An 18,615-nucleotide genomic window follows, 5' to 3' on the forward strand; every position below is an offset into this window, starting at 1 on the left:
GCGACTTCAGTAGCACACCTACGATCGGTGCCGCTTCCTGATATTTGCAGGGCTGCCACCTGGAGTTCTTTTCACACCTTTTCAGCCCACTATTGCTTGGACAAAGCCGGAAGACAAGATTCCATCTTTGGCCAGTCTGTCATTCGTAACCTCTTCACAACGTGATGTACAAAAGCCCTTCCGCCTGCCTGGTGGGGTTCGGGATGCCCTCTACAAAATTCCACCCCAGTTGTTGTGCCTGTTGCATGCCTTTGGGTACATTTGGTGCATGTTCGGACATCCTCAGCTCTGTACTCACCCATATGTGAGGACTACTATCCTGCTTGTCCTGTGAGAAAGCAAATGTTGCTTACCTGTAACAGGTGTTCTCACAGGACAGCAGGATGTTAGTCCTCACAAAACCCGCCCGCCGCCCCACAGTGTTGGGTCGTAACGTTTTATTATTTTATTTTTTCGGCACTGCCTGTAGCTTTTAAATAAGACTGAATGGGGGACCCCTGCTGGCTTCAGGATTGGTGCCATACTGGGCATGCCCAGTGGGGGCCAGTCAAAGTTCTGGAAACTTTGACAGAAGTTTTCCATGATTGGGCTCCATCCTGATGATGTCACCCATATGTTAGGACTAACATCCTGCTATCCTGTGAGAACACCTCTTACAAGTAAGCAACATTTGCTTTATGATTTGATGAACGTAGTGGTGAGAATTGCCTTGGTGGGCCAGGATTGGGATTGATATACCTAGCTGATAGAAGGAAGAACAGAAGAAAATGGAGGAGGGGACGTATGATCATGACAAAGATGAGATGCTCTTAGGGAGAATGGAGATGGATGACAGGAAGAAAATTTTGAAGCTCAAGAGCAATGGACAGTGCAGAAAACAGAATACCTGGTGAGGTGAAGCATATAGAGAATGGGGATAGAATACTTGATATTTGTAACAGATTGTAGTAGAGAATAAAATTGAGGAGGATTAGTTTCATAAAGAGATGGTAGAGAAGCCATAGGAAACAGATGGAAAAATGTACTGACTTGGCAAGCAGCTGGAAGGTCTTATCAGCCCAAGTCTAGTTGGGTTGTCCTGCAGTCAGGAATCTACCACTGAGGATGCTGGGAGAAGTATACAGATGAGCTGCAAATGCATTAAAGTGCAAAGTCCAAATAACATGCACAGTTTAGTTTTCAAAATTGTGTGCTATATATTTGCCTTTTTTGTGCATAACTTAACTTTGCAAAGGCTAACATAAAACACAATCTGTTTAATTATGCAAAGAAGCTGATTACCTATATTTGCATAGTTAAATTTGTGCAAAAATATGCAAAATAGCATGTATGTATGAAACTATACTTCAGAGAGCTGTAGTTTTCAATAAAGTCAATGGTGTTCTACAAACGTTACTGCAAAACAAATAGCTGTGAATCACATTTGATGAGTAATTAAATGAGCCAGAATTGTGAGAAGTGATTTGCCTGGTACAGGCTCGTTACCGCAAATTTGCTCATGGGTTAGTATTTCTACTCATGATTGATGTATTTATTTATTTATTTATTTATTTATTTATTTAAAACATTTTATATACCGACTTTCACGGAGAGAGTCCGACCAAGACGGTTCACAACTTCAAAATAAAAAGAAACAAAAATAATACAATAAAATTAATAAAAATCATTAAAATATAGTAAAAAGGTGGAAAAAAAATACATCGTATGGTTATAATCCCTAATTCTATATCATACCTTAACTAAAATTTTTTAACTAAAACAAGAAAAGTCAGAAAAGATTAAGAAACCAGAGGCCAAAGTTATCATATGGTTAGCAAAACAAACTATTAGACACTAAGTATATATAATAAGCATATACTGATATTATGAAGATCTTTGAGGAAAGATATTCGTTTCCTCAGTTCCTGCAAATGCCATTTTGAATAAATAGGTTTTCAGAGCCTTCTTAAATTCCTTGTGATCCGTAATTGATCTTAAAGTATTTGGAATCGAGTTCCAAAGAATGGGTCCCGCCACTGAGAATGCTCTCTCTCTAGTTATATTTAATCTGGCCAGCCTGACTGTGGGCACATCAAGTAGATACTTGGAGGCAGATCTGAGATTTCTAGTGGGCTTATATAACCGTAATGAGGTACAGAGCCAAGTTGAATTCAGATCATGCATTAGTGTATGGATTAGTGACAAGATTTTATATTTCACCCTAAACTTAATAGGCAACCAGTGTAAACTAAATAAGATGGGGGTGATATGATGTCTCATAGGTGCTCCTGTTAATAGACGGGCAGCGGAATTCTGAATCTGTTGCAGAGGTCTTAAGGTAGAATCCGACAAACCCAAAAAAAGGCTATTACAGTAGTCTAAACCTGAGAAAATGAGGGATTGAATAACCATTTGAAAATCTGATTTAAATAGAAGTGGCTTTAATCTTTTTATTGTCTGTAATTTGAAAAATGAAGTCTTAACCAGATGAGAAATATGATAAGTTAGAGATAAATTGGTATCTACTTGTATTCCCAGATTACGAGCTACTCTTTTTATCTCAATGACCTCTGTACCTAGTGTGATCGAGGAAGGTGGACAGTTGATGGGGTTCTCAATCACACTTACAGTAGGAGCTCTGTTTTTTTAGAATTAAGTTTAAGCCTACTATGGCTTAGCCATTGTTCAATTGTCTTTACATACAGGTTACATAATGAGATGGTCTCAGTCCAGGATGTTTTATAAGGGACATAAAGTTGTATGTCATCAGCATAAATTCTGAATTGAACATCCAAGGCTGAAAGTATCTGACACAGTGGGAGGAGGTATATGTTAAACAACACAGGTGATAGAGAGGACCCCTGTGGAACCCCTGTGGTTTCATTGTAAATTTGTGAAGATTTACCTTTAAAATATACTTGCCAGCAACGATTTGAAAAATAACTCTCAAACCAATTTAGTACTGTACTTTGTAAACCTATCCTTTGAAGTCTGGATAGGAGGACTCTGTGATCAAGCGTATCGAACGCTGTGGAAATATCCAACAAAACTAATAAATAGTCTATATTAGAATCAAATCCTCTTACATATGTAGAAAGGAGAAGGGTCTCTGTTGAATAACCCTTTCTAAACCCATGTTGATTTGGGTGTAAGATGTCATGATCTGATAGATATTCTCTTAACTGATACAGGACCGAGGATTCAATAATTTTTGATAAGGATGTCAGAGCCGCAATTGGTCTAAGATTTGAGAGATCCAAAACAGAGGATGATTTTTTCTTTTGGATAGGAGTGATAGAAGCTTGCTTCAGTTGATGAGGGAAAATTCTCGTTTCTAGAGATTGATTTATAATTGAGCAGATCAATTCAGGGTAATGGGCCCCCAGGTCTTTAAACAAAATCCCGGAACAAGGGTTTAGGGGGGAATTTGATGGTTTCTGCTTACTAATTAATCTTTGTACTGTCTCTATAGACATTTTATCAAAAGAACTCCAATTATATACTGGAGGTTGATCAGAATAAACAGGATAGGGTAAATTCTGAAAATTCTGATATTTTCAATTTTTGATTGAAAAAATAAAGCTATTTTATCACAGGTGCTGTTATCAATTTCAGATGGCTCATGACTCGGGGGGGGGGGGAACTAAAGATTTAACGATGTTAAATAACACATGGGGATTTTTATTAGCTAGATTAATTTTGTTTGCATAATATTTCTTTTTTTCTGCATTAATCTCATGTCTATTCACTCTTAACTGGGCAAAATAACTGTTTTTTGTGTGAGGATTTTTTTGTTTTCTCCACAAACGCTCCTTTTTTCTTAGGGCTATTTTCAGTTTACGTAATGAATCTGAAAACCAGGGATTTTTTATTTTCTTCTTATTATGTATCATAATAGATTTTAGTGGGGCTATTGTATTTAGTGTATCATTTATAAAGTTGTTCCAGCAATCGAGAGTGTTTTCAATATCATCTTGCATTATTATAGGTAACTTATCAGCGAACTCAGTAAGGAATTCCTCATTAGTGAACTTTCTTCTAGCTTCAACAGTTTTTTTGTATTATTACCCCTATCTTGCTTTTGTATATTAACTGAAAAAGAAATTAAATGGTGGTCGGACCAAGGTACTTCTTCGTTCTTAACTTTATCTAAAGGTATAGTGAAAACTGTAGGATTATAAAATACTAGATCTAACGTCTTGTCTTTTTTATGGGTGGGCGTAGAAATTAATTGATGCCAGCCCAGGCCTTTCATGGCTTCCAAAAAAGAAATGGTGGAAATAGACTTATTTGGTACATTCACATGTATGTTAAAATCACCTATTAAAATAGTTTTTTCAAAATTCAAATTCAATGTGGTGATAAGTTCTAAAAACTTAGATAACTGAGTTTCCAACATAGTAGGGGGACAGTACATAATAACTATATTTAATGAGGAAGTTGTGATTATAAGCATTTCAAATGGGTCTGAAGTCAAATGGGACCAAGAAGTCAGTGGATGTGAGATAAGCATTAACAATATTGTTTTTAACCATCATATTTCATCAGGACAAGCTCTGTGCTTATTGATGGAGAAGATTAAATCTAGTCTCTAATTTTGATTAATTTATTAGTCTTTTTCTTTTAATGAACCTAGATATAAGGATGAAGTCAGCAATTGAAATTTACTCCCACTTTAAAAAGTTGAAAATTTGTTGTTGATTGATGTAATAGTCATTCTTTTTTTTCCTTTTAGAGCACATTCAAATTTAAATCTGAGAGTGATATTCATCTGGCTGAGCATCACAAACAGGTTCTGTATGATGGAAAACTTGCAAGTAGTATTGCCTTCACATATAATGCAAAGGCTACTGATGCTCAGCTATGCCTTGAATCATCACCAAAGGAAAATCCTTCAATTTTTGTGCACTCTCCACATGCACTTATGCTTCAGGTACTGTGTGTTTGTAAATAAATGTTGTATCTTTTTATCAAGCTTGACAGCAATGAAAAAAATCATAGCTAATTGTAATTTGATATACTTGCTGGCTATAATAATGATTAGAGATGTGAATCGGAACTGGAATCGGTTCGGATTCCGGTTCCGATTCACATGTGGGTTTTTTTCAATCGGGCCCGATCGTGTTTTTGTTTATCGGCTGCGCCCCAGCCAATAAACAAAAAACCCACCCGACCCTTTAAAAGTAACCCCTTAGCTTCCCCCACACTTCCGACCCCCCAAAAAACTTTTTACAGTTACCTGGTGGTCCAGTGGGGGTCCCAGGAGCGATCTCCCGCTCCGGGCCGTCCTCCCACTCCCAGGCCGTCAGCTGCCACTAATCAAAATGGCGCCGATGTCCCTTTGCCCTTACTATATGACAGGGTATCCATGCCATTGGCCGGATCCTGTCACATGGTAGGAGCACCGGATGGCCGGCGCCATCTTGTGCTCCTACCATGTGACAGGGGCTGACCAATGGCACCAATAGCCCCTGTGACATAGTAAGGGCAACGGCTATCGGCACCATTTTGAATACTGGCAACCGACGGTCCGAGTGCAGGAGGTCGCTCCCGGACCCCCGCTGGACTTTTAGCAAGTCTTGTGGGGGTCAGGAGGCTCCCCCAAAACTTGCCAAAAGCCCTGGTGGTCCAGCGGGGGTCCATGAGCGATCTCCTGCACTCGGGCCATCGGCTGCCAGTAATCAAAATGGCGCCGATAGCCTTTGCCCTTACTATGTCACAGGGGCTACCGGTGCCATTGATCAGCCCCTGTAACATGGTAGGAGCACAAGATGGCGCCGGCCATCCAGTGCTCCTACCATGTGACAGGATCCGGCCAATGACACGGGTACCCTGTCACATGGTTAGGGCAAAAGGCCATCGGCGCCATTTTGATTAGTGGCAGCTGACGGCCCAGGAGTGGGAGGACGGCCCGGGAGCAGGAGATCACTCCCGGGACCCCCACTGGACCACCAGGTACCTGTAAAAAGTTTTGGGGGGGGGGTCGGGAGGGTGGGGGAAGCTAAGGGGTTACTTTTAAAGGGTCGGGGTGGATTTAGGGGTTATTTTTGTGTGCCATTTTTCCCACCCTCCCCCAAAACAATAAGGGAACCCCCACGATCAATATCGTGGGGTTTTCCTATCGTTTTGGGGGAGCCCCCAATTTCTGACGATTTTGAAAATATCGACGATATTTTCAATCATCCGAAGCCCGATTCACATCCCTAATAATGATTGATTTAAGTCATTGCATTTTGTCAAAAATTGAGTATACAAAGTGAATGACAACAATGATCATTGGAATGTTGAATATAATTCCTTAATGAACTGTTAAACTTGTTCAGCCTAAATTAAGGATAATATATTTAAACTGCTCAGAATTATTTTCTAATCTGTTAGGACCATTGATGGAAAATTGACAAGTATATTTTGTGTCTCTCTATATGTAGGATGTGAAGGCTATAGTTACACATTCTATACACAGTGCAATTCATTCAATTGGAGGGATTCAGGTTCTTTTTCCTCTCTTTGCTCAATTGGACAATCGACAGCTAAATGACAGTCAAGTAGAAACTACTGTTTGGTAAGTTCTCTTTCTAAAATGTATTCTAATAAACATTAATGAGATATACATATAGATGAAATTCACTATTTGTCAGTATATAGGATTTAAAGTTTGTCATGACAGAATGTTGGAGACTTGTTGATAAGTGACTGATAATATATCCAAAAACATGGACAACCCAGTAGAAGTCTTAAAACATTCATAGCTGTCTTTTTATGAAAAACTTTCAATTCTTTATATTATGTTCTGTATATCTTTAATTTCTTCCAAAAAGGAAAACCCTGAAAAACTTTTTGTTCTTAAACTGCCATTCACAGTTATTTCTGTAGTAACAATAGATGTATCAATGAAATTGTTATGGCCTTTGAATACCGGGTAGGCACATTGTCAGGCTTGATGATGCGGCCATAACAATTTCATTGATACATTTATTGTTGCTACAGAAATAACTGTGAGTAGCGGTTTAAGAACAAAACATTTTCCGGGGTTTTCCTTTTTGGAAGAAATTGTTCGAGAGTGGAAAGCACGCTTAGCTCTTTTTTTTTCTGTATATCTTTAAAACATACTTTGTTAGTTTTATGCCATTAAGAAAGTCCTTCAAATTAAGAAATAGTCTTGATGTATGCAAAAGACAGAACATTACTTGAAATCAGAAAGTAGCTGAATAGGTAGAAACTTCAGAAAAATCATGAGACATTGTACAACTCCTAGCAATCTTGTTACATCATATACAATAATAAGGTTCAACAACAATAAGTTAATAGGTACAGTTTTGGAAAAATGACAAATGATTACTCAGTTTGCAGAGACACAATTAGAATTAAATAAAATATATATGGTAAGTAGGAAATACAATGAGATTCTATAATAATATTGTATCGCTGCTATTCTTATTGGGGCTAATTCAAATAAATTGTGGGATCAATTTTGCTAAACTTAAAACTAATTCTTAAATTATTTTTCTCCAGATAAAATCATTCCTTTTTATTTTATTTTGCTCCTATTTCTTTTTCCTCTGTCATGTTTTTGCCTAAAATAAATATCTTTGAAACATCACTGTTGAATTTCTGTATTACCTGTAAATTGTTTGTATTTCTTTTGTAGGGGTAATGGGAGAAGGATATTAGGGGGAGTTGAGGAAGACATGGAGCCTTCTCCCTATTAAGTTTAGCATTTTTGGATCTTGCTGCAATCTCTCTCATTTCCAGTTAAGATGGAAGGGTTGGAGTGAGGCACCATTGGCTTTCATTTTTGGCTACCAAGAATTTCTCCCATATTTTTCATTCTCTTTCCATAGAGCCTATGGCAGCAGCAGCAATTTTCTTGTTGAAAGATGACAATTGTAGGTCCTTACAGATTGACTCGTGTGCCAAGTGAGTGGTAGTTTTAATGGTAACTGGAACGCCTTTTCTCCAAAGGCTATGATTGTTGTCTTCACAGTACTCCTATCTCTTGCTGGCTGCAGGAACCAGGGGCTAGATATCAGAATCAAACTCAGATTTTCACTTGTTTCTGATAATTTTACTTTTCCCGTCGATAGCAGGGCTGAACTAGCCATGCTGTCTGGGAGCGCCTCGCGACCGGTCAGTAGGCGGAGTTTTCTCAGTTAGTACAGAGTTTTGAACTCTGTACGGCTGCGCGGTGAGTTTCCCGCGCGATTGCCTTGTTACCTCAGTCTCTTTTTTTTTTCTACGAGCAAGTTTTTATGCAGGATTTTTCTCCTCCTCGTCTCTGAAGAGATTTTTTCTCAATTTTTTAGCTGCTTCATTTCTTCTGGGCAGTGATGGCTCCTAAGCCATCCGGATTTAAATACTGCCAATGTGGTAAGATTATGTCCATTACAGATGGACATAATTACTGCTATATATGCCTGGGACCGGAACAAGACCAAATCTCCTGCTGGGACTGTGGCCGTATGTCCCACAGGGCACAAAGAAAACGCGCGGAGAAAATCGCGCGGCTAATGATATCATCCACACAGTCTTCGCCTGTACCGTCGAAGAGATGAAGTCTCCGTCTAAAAGGTCTGCTTCGCTAGAGGGTACCTCGGCCAAGTCGGTCAATCCACCAGGGCCAGTGAAGGGAGTTGAGGCCGCAACTCCTCTTTCACAGAAATCCCCCCTCATGAGCTGCATGGGTTTCAGTTCACTGAACCCACTCGAACCCGCTCATCGACGCCGAGGAAGATGGCTCATAGAAAATCAAATCGGCCGAAGCAGGACGGCGGGTTGGAGCTGACATGCGTGCACAGCGCACCGGCACACAAGTCTGTGCACAAGACATCGACGCACAGCTACACGTTCAAAACATTGGCGCACAGCTCTGATGAAGCATCGGCGCATAGAGGCGCGCACATTACAGGGGCGCATGACGGTGTTCGCATAGATGCGCACAACGCATCAGCGCTCGGATCGGCGCACAAAGGTGCATCTAAGCGCACAGCACCGATTCCACACAACGTATTGAAGCAGCATGTCTCAAAACATGCAAAACTATCGATTCAACCTTGAATTCCGACACCCTTGACACCAGTCTTGATGCAGGCTACACTACTAAGTCAGGAGCATTTTAAAAAGTCACAAAAAACTAAGCATGTAATATCTACAACACCTGGTGTAACAGATTCTCACCAACAGGTGGAACTGGTCTCTGTCCATGACACTGCCACATCTAGCGAGGGTTCGGATTCTGATGGATCTTCTCTTAGTAGACCACAATCCCCTCTGCTTCTCCATAACTCAGGCCTGCCTCCTCCAGACGAGCTCATATCAGCAATTCCTTCAGGAATGGGGCCATTTCCAGGACCTTCACAACCTCTAGCATCTAAAGCGATGTTACAGATTTCGCAGGCGTTAAATACTTTCTTCCAAGAACTGAACTCGGCACACCCTCAGCCTTCACTTGCGCCTTCTCAGCCTTTGCCACTTGCATCACCAACTCCACTCCTTCTGTCTCAGCCGTCAGCACCATCTCCAATTCCAGGCCAACCAGACACTCCAGACTCACCATGGACATCATCACCTGGTTCATCTACAGGGTTCCCATCTGACCCTCCAAAAGGACTCCCGGAACCTTATTCCCCTCCCGAAGACTTGTCCTACGCAAAGTTCATCGAAAAAGTGGGCTCTATTTTAAACATCAAATTGGGAAAGATCCCTGATCCTAGGTCAGAGGTGTTAGGGATACTGAAAATATTCGAAATGCCTCCAGAACAAACAGCTTTACCACCACATACAGTGCTGGATACAGTTCTTCGTAAAATGTGGGACAAACCATTTATCACTGCGGCCTCATCCAGGAAAACGGACTTAAATTACCGTATGTGGAATTCCACAATTTACGATTCCACACAGCTGCCACATAATTCAAAAGTAGTGGAATCTGCACTCTCAAAGGCAAAACGGTCAAAACTTCATTCCAATTCACCACCAGGAAAAGACCTTAAGTCTATGGACGATTTTGGCCATAAGGTATTCCATTCCTCCATGTTGGCAACAAAAATTCAACATCAGTAGTTTTACATAATCCAGTATTTATTTGAATGTCTTCAGATATTACGTCCCTTATGTTTAACCTCTGAAAATACTCTGCCACAACCTTTTACAGACATGGATGAAGGGCTTCGCCATCTACTTCGGTCTGTCTGAGTCCTTTGAGCCTTCCACAAGGGCCTCGGCTAAGGATATAGCGGCCAAACGGATGGCATGGTTGAGAGCAAGTGCAATTAGAGAGGATGTTCATGATAAGTTAGTGGACAATACCGTGCCTGGGTGATAATCTTTTTGGTGAGAAGTTTGGGGAAACCGTTACTCTTCTTAAAGAACAGAGTACCGCTGTACTATCACTCACATCTCCAACGGACCCCCATACCTCGTCCAGAAAATTTTACCTTTCCTTCAGGAAGAAGCCCTACTCAAGGGTACCCTTTAAGCCATATAATACCTATCGATCACAGAATTATTCCCACCAAAGATACCAACCTCATGCCCATCAGTCCCGTGGATGACCTCGTCAACAAAAGCCACAAAAGCAAACACCAGCACCTCCTGAAAAACAGACTTCATCTTTTTGAGCTATACCGAGCCGCCACCACCACCTTACATAGGAGGTCGCCTTCAACTGTTTTATGCCAATTGGGAGGCAATTACTTCAGATGCTTGGGTGCTGAACTTCATAAGGGAGGGCTACCGAATAAATTTTGTAACACTCCCAGATCTCCCTCATACTTCCCTTCCCTGAAATACATCAACCCATTCACTGTACCTTCAAGAACAGTTACAGAATCTACAAAGCCAAAAATCCATTCAAAGAATTACAAGGACACAGGAAAATCAGGGGTTCTACTCCCATTATTTTCTCATTCCAAAAAATTCCAGAGGTCTTCGACCAATCTTAGACTTACAGAATTTCAAAAACACATTCAAAAAGAAAAATTCAAGATGACGTCTCTCAAGACTATTCTTTCCCTACTACACGCCAACAACTGGCTGTGTTCCATAGACTTGAAGGATGTGTACTCCCATATCCCCATGCACCCTTCTTCCTGGCAATACCTTTCTTTTCAAGCTCAGACCAATCACTATCAATACAAGGTTCTATCCTTTGGCTGGTCTTCAGCCCCGAGAGTGTTCACAAATTGTTTAGCGGTGGTGGTGGCTCACATCAGACAACTGTCGATCCAGATTTTTCCCTATCTGGATGACTGGCTTTTAGTAGCCTTGGATCAGGCTACTCTATGAACTCACATGTTCCAAACAATCAACTGTCTGCAGACCTTGGGCTTGATAATCAATTACATAAAGTCCAACCTGCAACCGACCCAAATGCTACAGTTCATTGTAGCGCTCATCGATACAACACAACAGAGAGCAAACCTCCCACAGGACAGGATTCAAACTCTATCCTCACTGGCTCGACGTCTGTGTAACTGATCACATACATCGGCACGTCAAGTCATATGGTGGCAGCTATCCATGTAGTTCCCTACACGAGACTACATATGTACCACCTACAGTGGGGACTAAAGAATCAATGTTCTCAATACTTTCAGCCCCTCTCAATCAAGATACAATTCACCACCCAAATGCGCATCGACATTCGTTGGTGGAAGAACACAGACAACTTGACCTCGGGAGCACCCTTCCGGTTACCTCCCTATCAACTCACCCTCACGATGGATGCATCCAGGAGGGGCTGGGGAGCTCTTCTGAGTGAACTAAAGACTCAAGGTCTCTGGTCTACACAGGAGAGCACATACCAGATTAACCTTCTGGAACTTCGAGCCATTTGGAAGGCACTTCAGACCTTCTCCCCTCAAGTTCAGGGCAAGCATCTCATGGTATACACAGACACCAAGTTGCCATGTTCTACATAAACAAGGAAGGAGGGTCAGGTTCATGGATCCTTTGTTGAGAAACACTTCGAATACTGACGGGGGCAATAGCAAGCCACTTACCTTCCAGGCTTAGACAACGTTACGGCGGATCACCTCAGCAGGATCTTCATCCACACGAATGGCCCTTAAATCGGGAAGTTGCAACCAGAATCTTTCAACGCTGGAGCAACCCGATGATAGATCTCTTTGCCACAGAGCACAACAGTCAAACAAAAATATTTTGCTTCATTTACCCGAGCAAACTGCGTCACGCTCCAGATGCTTCCTCATTCCATGGACAGAAGGCTTACTATACGCCTATCCTCCCATTCCACTAATATCATAGCGGATATGATCCTCATAGCTCCGGCATGGCCAAGACAGCCCTGGTATCCGTACCTCATGTGACTATCCATTCGGTACCAATTCCACTGGAGAACCATCCACGTCTGACTCAGGAAGGGGGGATCCTTCCTTCATCCACTGCATCAATCCCTCCACCTGACAGCTTGTAGATTGAAAGGCAATTACTAAACCATCTGGGTCTGCCAGCTCCACTTGAAGATATTCTAATTGCATCCAGAAAACCTTCAACTAGATTTAACTATGCAGGAAAGTGGCATCGTTACACGGAATGGTGCGAACAAAGAAAGCTAAACCCTTTCTCATCAACAGCCACACAACTCCTGGAGTATCTTCATACACTCTACCTTGCGGGTTTAGCGCTGGCTTCAGTTCATGTGCATGTTAGTGCTATTGCAGCTTTCCACCACGCTCACAACGGATTTCTCATTTCCAATCATCTGTTAATCTCCAGATTCATGAGGGGCATGCTACGTCTAAGGCCACCGGTGTCAAAACCACCTATATCATGGAATCTTAATATAGTCCTCGAACAACTAATGCTGCCTCCTTTTGAGCCATTAGATTCATGCCACATCAAATATCTAACCTGGAAAACGGTCTTTTTAGTGGCCGTCACATCAGCACGGAGAGTAAGTGAACTACAAGCTTTGGTTCATTATTCTCCTTATTTAGAATTTTACCATGATAAGGTCACTCTTCGGCCTCATCCTATCTTTCTTCCTAAGGTAGTATTGGCTTTCCACATAAACCAGTCAATTACATTGCCAATCTTTAAACCTAAACCTCATCATAATGACCTAGACAAGCTTCTGCACTCTTTAGACTGTAAAAGAGCATTAGCTTATTACAAATACGGAACTCAGTCTCAAGGAAGACCATCTCAATTGTTCCTCTCCTTGAACCCTAATAATCCAAACCAGCCTGTCTCCAAAAGAACCATTGCTAGTTGGTTATCTCAATGCATTGAATTCTACTACAATAAACGTTCTCTGCTCTTGAGCAACAAACCGAAAGCACACCAGATACACGCTACAGCAGCATCTGTTGCACATTTGAAAAGAGTTCCGCTGCTGGACATCTGCAAAGCGGCAACCTGGTCTTCTCTTAATACTTTCACATCTCACTACTGTATCGGACAACAAGCAACTTTTGATGCAGCTCTAGGTTCGGCAGTTTTGTCAAGCCTTCATGATGAGTAAGACTGTCTACCTTTATTGAAGGGTAGTGTCCTCAATTGGAAAAACTTATTATATGGACACAACCAGGGAGCTTGGGAATCCAAGACAGCATGGCTAATTCAGCTCTGCTATCGACGGGAAAAAGCAAGTTTGCTTTCCGTAAATGGTGTTTCCGTAGATAGCAGGATGAATTAGCCATGCAATCCCATCCCACCTCCCTAGACAGTCAACAGTTTTTACCAAACACGTTTTCCACGTTCATCTCGCTTGGCTACAAGAGACTGAGGTAACAAGGCATTCGAGCGGGAAGTTCACCGCGCAGCCGTACAGTGTTAAAAACTCTGTACTAACTGAAAAAACTCCGCCTACTGACCGGTCGCGAGGCGCTCCCAGACAGCATGGCTAATTAAGAACATAAGAATATAAGAAAATGCCATACTGGGTCAGACCAAGGGTGCATCAAGCCCAGCATCCTGTTTCCAACAGCAGCCAATCCAGGCCATAAGAACCTGGCAAGTACCCAAAAACTAAGTCTATTCCATGTTACCATTGCTAATGGCAGTGGCTATTCTCTAACAGGCCGATACAGTACAGTGCGCTCCGATGGAGCGCACTGTTAGCCTGCTCTTGGACGCGCGTTTTCCCTTACCCCTTATTCAGTAAGGGGAGGAAAACGCGCGTCCAACCCGCGGCACCTAATAGCGCCCTCAACATGCAAATGTATGCGCGCGGGATACAGAAAGTAAAATGTGCAGCCAAGCTGCACATTTTACTTTCAGAAATTAGCGCCGACCCAAAGGTCGGCGCTAATTTCTTCCGGTGCCAGGAAAGTGCACAGAAAAGCAGTAAAAACTGCTTTTCTGTGCACCCTCCGACTTATTATCATAGCGATATTAAGTCGGAGGTCCTGAAAAGTAAAAAAAAGTAAAAAAAAAAAAAAAAAAAAAATTGAATTCGGCCCGCGGCTGTCGGGCTAAAAACCGGACGCTCAATTTTGCCGGCGTCCGGTTTCCGAGCCCATGGCTGTCAGCGGGCTCGAGAACCGATGCTGGCAAAATTGAGCGTCGGCTGTCAAACCCGCTGACAGCCGCCGCTCCTGTCAAAAAGGAGGCTCTAGGGACGCGCTAGTGTCCCCAGTGCCTCCTTTTACCCGGATCTACCGCATCACCTAATTTAAATCGCGCGCACCGGTGAAGGGCCAGTGCGTGAGCCGGGAGAACAGGCGTTCGTCCGCTCTCCCGCAGACTTTACTGTATCGGCCCGTAAGTGAACTTAATAGCAGGTAATGGACTTCTCCTCCAAGAACTTATCCATTCCTTTTTTAAAGACAGCTATACTACTGCACTAACCACATCGTCTGGCAACAAATTCCAGAGTTTAATTGTGCATTGAGTAAAAAAGAACTTTCTCCGATTAGTTTTAAATGTGTCCCATGCTAACTTCATGGAGTGCCCTCTAGTCTTTCTATTATCTGAAAGAGTAAATAACTGATTCACATCTACCCGTTATAGACCTCTCATAATTTTAAACATCTCTATCATATCCCCCCTCAGCCGTCTCTTCTCCAAGCTGAAAAGTCCTAACCTCTTTAGCCTTTCCTCATAGGGGAGCTCTTCCATTCCACTTATCATTTTGGTAGCCCTTCTCTGTACCTTCTCCATCGCAATAATATCTTTTTTGAGATGCGGCGACCAGAATTGTATACAGTATTCAAGGTGCGGTCTCACCATGGAGCGATACAGAGGCATTATGACATTTTCCGTTTTATTCACCATTCCTTTTCTAATAATTCCCAACATTCTGTTTGCTTTTTTGACTGCCGCAGCACACTGAACTGACGATTTCAATGTGTTATCCACTATGACGCCTAGATCTCTTTCTTGGGTTGTAGCACCTAATATGGAACCCAACATTGTGTAATTATAGCATGGGTTATTTTTCCCTATATGCATCACCTTGCACTTATCCACATTAAATTTCATCTGCCATTTGGATGCCCAATTTTCCAGTCTCACAAAGTCTTCCTGCAATTTATCAAAATCTGCTTGTGATTTAACTACACTGAAGAATTTTGTGTCATCTGCAAATTTGATTATCTCACTCGTTGTATTTCTTTCCAGATCATTTATAAATATATTGAAAAGTAAGGGTCCCAGTACAGGTCCCTGAGGCACTCCACTGTCCACTCCCTTCCACTGAGAAAATTGTCCATTTAATCCTACTCTCTGTTTCCTGTCTTTTAGCCAGTTTGCAATCCATGAAAGGACATCCCCACCTATCCCATGACTTTTTACTTTTCCTAGAAGCCTCTCATGAGGAACTTTGTCAAATGCCTTCTGTAAATCAAGTATACTACATCTACCGGTTCACCTTTATCCACATGTTTATTAACTCCTTCAAAAAAGTGAAGCAGATTTGTGAGGCAAGACTTGCCCTGGGTAAAGCCATGCTGACTTTGTTCCATTAAACCATGTCTTTCTATATGTTCTGTGATTTTGATGTTTAGAACACTTTCCACTATTTTTCCCGGCACTGAAGTCAGGCTAACCGGTCTGTAGTTTCCCGGATCGCCCCTGGAGCCCTTTTTAAATATTGGAGTTACATTTGCTATCCTTCAGTCTTCAGGTACAATGGATGATTTTAATGATAGGTTACAAATTTTTACTAATAGGTCTGAAATTTCATTTTTTAGTTCCTTCAGAATTCTGGGGTGTATACCATCCGGTCCAGGTGATTTACTACTCCTCAGTCTGTCAATCAAGTCTACCACATCTTCTAGGTTCACCGTGATTTGGTTCAGTCCATCTGAATCATTACCCGTGAAAACCTTCTCAATTATGGGTACCTCCCCTACATCCTCTTCAGTAAACACCGAAGCAAAGAAATCATTTAATCTTTCGGCGATGGCCTTATCTTCACTAAGTGCCCCTTTAACCCCTCGATCATCTAACGGTCCAACTGACTCCCTCACAGGCTTTCTGCTTCGGATATATTTGTAAAACCTTTTTACTGTGAGTTTTTGCCTCTACAGCCAACTTCTTTTCAAATTCTTTCTTAAGCCTGTCTTATCAATGTCTTACATTTAACTTGCCAACGTTTATGCTTTATCCTATTTTTGTTCTATTGGGTCCTTCTTCCAATTTTTGAATGAAGATCTTTTGGCTAAAATAGCTTCTTTCACCTCCCCTTTTAACCATGCCGGTAATCGTTTTGCCTTCTTTCCACCTTTCTTAATGTGTGGAATACATCTAGACTGTGCTTCTAGAATGGTATTTTTTAACAATGACCACGCCTCTTGGACATTTTTTACTTTTGTAGCTGCTCCTTTCAGTTTTTTTCTAACAATTTTTCTCATTTTATCAAAGTTTCCCTTTTGGAAGTTTAGCACGAGAGCCTTGGATTTGCACACTGTTCCCCTTCCAGTCATTAAATCAAATTTGATCATATTATGATCACTATTGCCAAGCGGCCCCACCACCATTACCTCTCTCACCAAGTCCTGTGCTCCACTGAGAATTAGATCTAAAATTGCTCCCTCTCTCGTCGGTTCCTGAACCAATTGCTTCATAAAGCTACCATTTATTCCTAATGGCCTCTGTTTCGGCCTGCCCCACCCTGACCCTGTCCCTGGCCCACCCCTTTTAATGAACCCAGCACTTCGGCGCATATCAGGAGATACGCGCGTGGCTAGGCCGTTTTAAAATGTGCTCGGCATGCACATGGTCCAACCACATGCATATCCCCTGGTTTTTGCACGTGCCAGGCTTTTAAAATTTGGCCTTTAGTGAACAAAACCAGTGTTGTATTGGCAGCTCAGACTAGGGATGAGGATAATATTGATCAATTGCTAATGTTTGGAATAATTATTAGTTATGTATGAGCAGCTTGATTAATTGCCAATACCTCATTTATGAAAGTGGGTTGGTCTGGTTCTGCTTGTGAACTGTTGATATATTGCTGTGTTCTATTAATACAGGATAGGCCAACTCCGGTCCTGAAGACCCACAAACAGGCCTGGTTTTCAGGAGATCAATAAAAAATATGCATGAGATATATTTGGATACAATGGAGGGCAGTGCATTGAAATATATCTAATGAATATTCATTGTGGATATCCAAAAAGCATAGACCTGTTGAGGCTCTTAAGGACTGGAGTTGGCCACCCCTATATTAATATATCATGTGTTTTATTGATGTAATTGATTGATGCATTGTTATATTTGATTATTGTATTTTTTTTTAAGTGTAAATAAGTTTGAGATAGACTTTTGTTTAAGGAAAGTGATCTATAAGTCTAAAATAACATGACACATTCTTAGAATAGTTTTAGCTTAAGTATCCCTATTGAAATGCTACAGTGGTTTAACATCCTGGAAGGCACCTTGTTCTCCTAGGTCAAGCAGGATTGTAGTCCTCACACATAGGTGACATCATCAGATGGAGCCTGGCACGGAAAACTTTTGTCAAAGTTTCTAGAAACTTTGACAGACACACTGAGTATGCCACTATCCACGCGTCCATGCGGGGGTCCCTCTTCAGTCTCTCTTTTCCGCAAGCTGTGGAGCTTGCGTTCTTTTCTGCAGAAAGCGATCTTCCTTTTTTCATCCCGAATTCTGTCTGGTCCCTCTGCATTTTCGGGTTTTTTTTTTTTCGAGTGCTGTGGGTATGTTTCTCATAGTTTGCGGGTCGATTACTGATGGTGCTGCCTCCCGGTGGCTGCCAGGCACCGACTGCACACTACGTTCTTTTTCCCATGGTGTCATCCAGCTTCTGCCATTGCCCCCAGTACCCCCAGACTATGTCCATCACAAATTCCCACGAGGTCTGTTCTTGTGCCTGGGGCACTGCATGATGTCTGTGGCTTGCGATCTTTTACCAGATGAACCCCAAAGGCCATTGGGTGTGCCTTCATAAAATGGAGAAGAAGAATTTTGATGCCAAGAAATCGGAACCATCAACATCAGGTTCAGGCACTTTGATGTCAAAGAGTAAGGAGATCTCTGTCATGACCCGTTGGGTTTCCCCTCTGCTACCGGTCCCCGGCTTAGAAATAGATGCGGGGACCATCTGAGGATCAGTGTCCCTGCGTTCCAGGTCATGTTCCTCACCATTTACCTTGGCTCTGGGGAAGAACAGACTGAGCACTGGAAAAAATCCAGGAAACTTTGCCACAG

At 41.9% G+C, this 18,615-nt stretch overlaps 1 protein-coding gene across 3 annotated transcripts in view; it reads left to right on the forward strand.

The window, feature by feature from the left end:
• NBEA (neurobeachin) overlaps nt 1-18,615 on the forward strand; it is a 2,460,099-nt gene that overhangs the window by 247,069 nt on the left and 2,194,415 nt on the right. For all 3 annotated transcript variants that reach the window (XM_029602688.1, XM_029602690.1, XM_029602689.1), the window contains exons 9-10: nt 4,715-4,912; nt 6,408-6,541. In XM_029602688.1, the coding sequence (XP_029458548.1) occupies nt 4,715-4,912; nt 6,408-6,541 (332 nt within the window). The remainder of the gene's footprint in view (nt 1-4,714; nt 4,913-6,407; nt 6,542-18,615) is intronic.

The sequence above is a fragment of the Rhinatrema bivittatum genome, chromosome 5 (assembly GCF_901001135.1).
Source record: "Rhinatrema bivittatum chromosome 5, aRhiBiv1.1, whole genome shotgun sequence".
In the NCBI taxonomy this organism is placed as follows: domain Eukaryota; kingdom Metazoa; phylum Chordata; class Amphibia; order Gymnophiona; family Rhinatrematidae; genus Rhinatrema; species Rhinatrema bivittatum.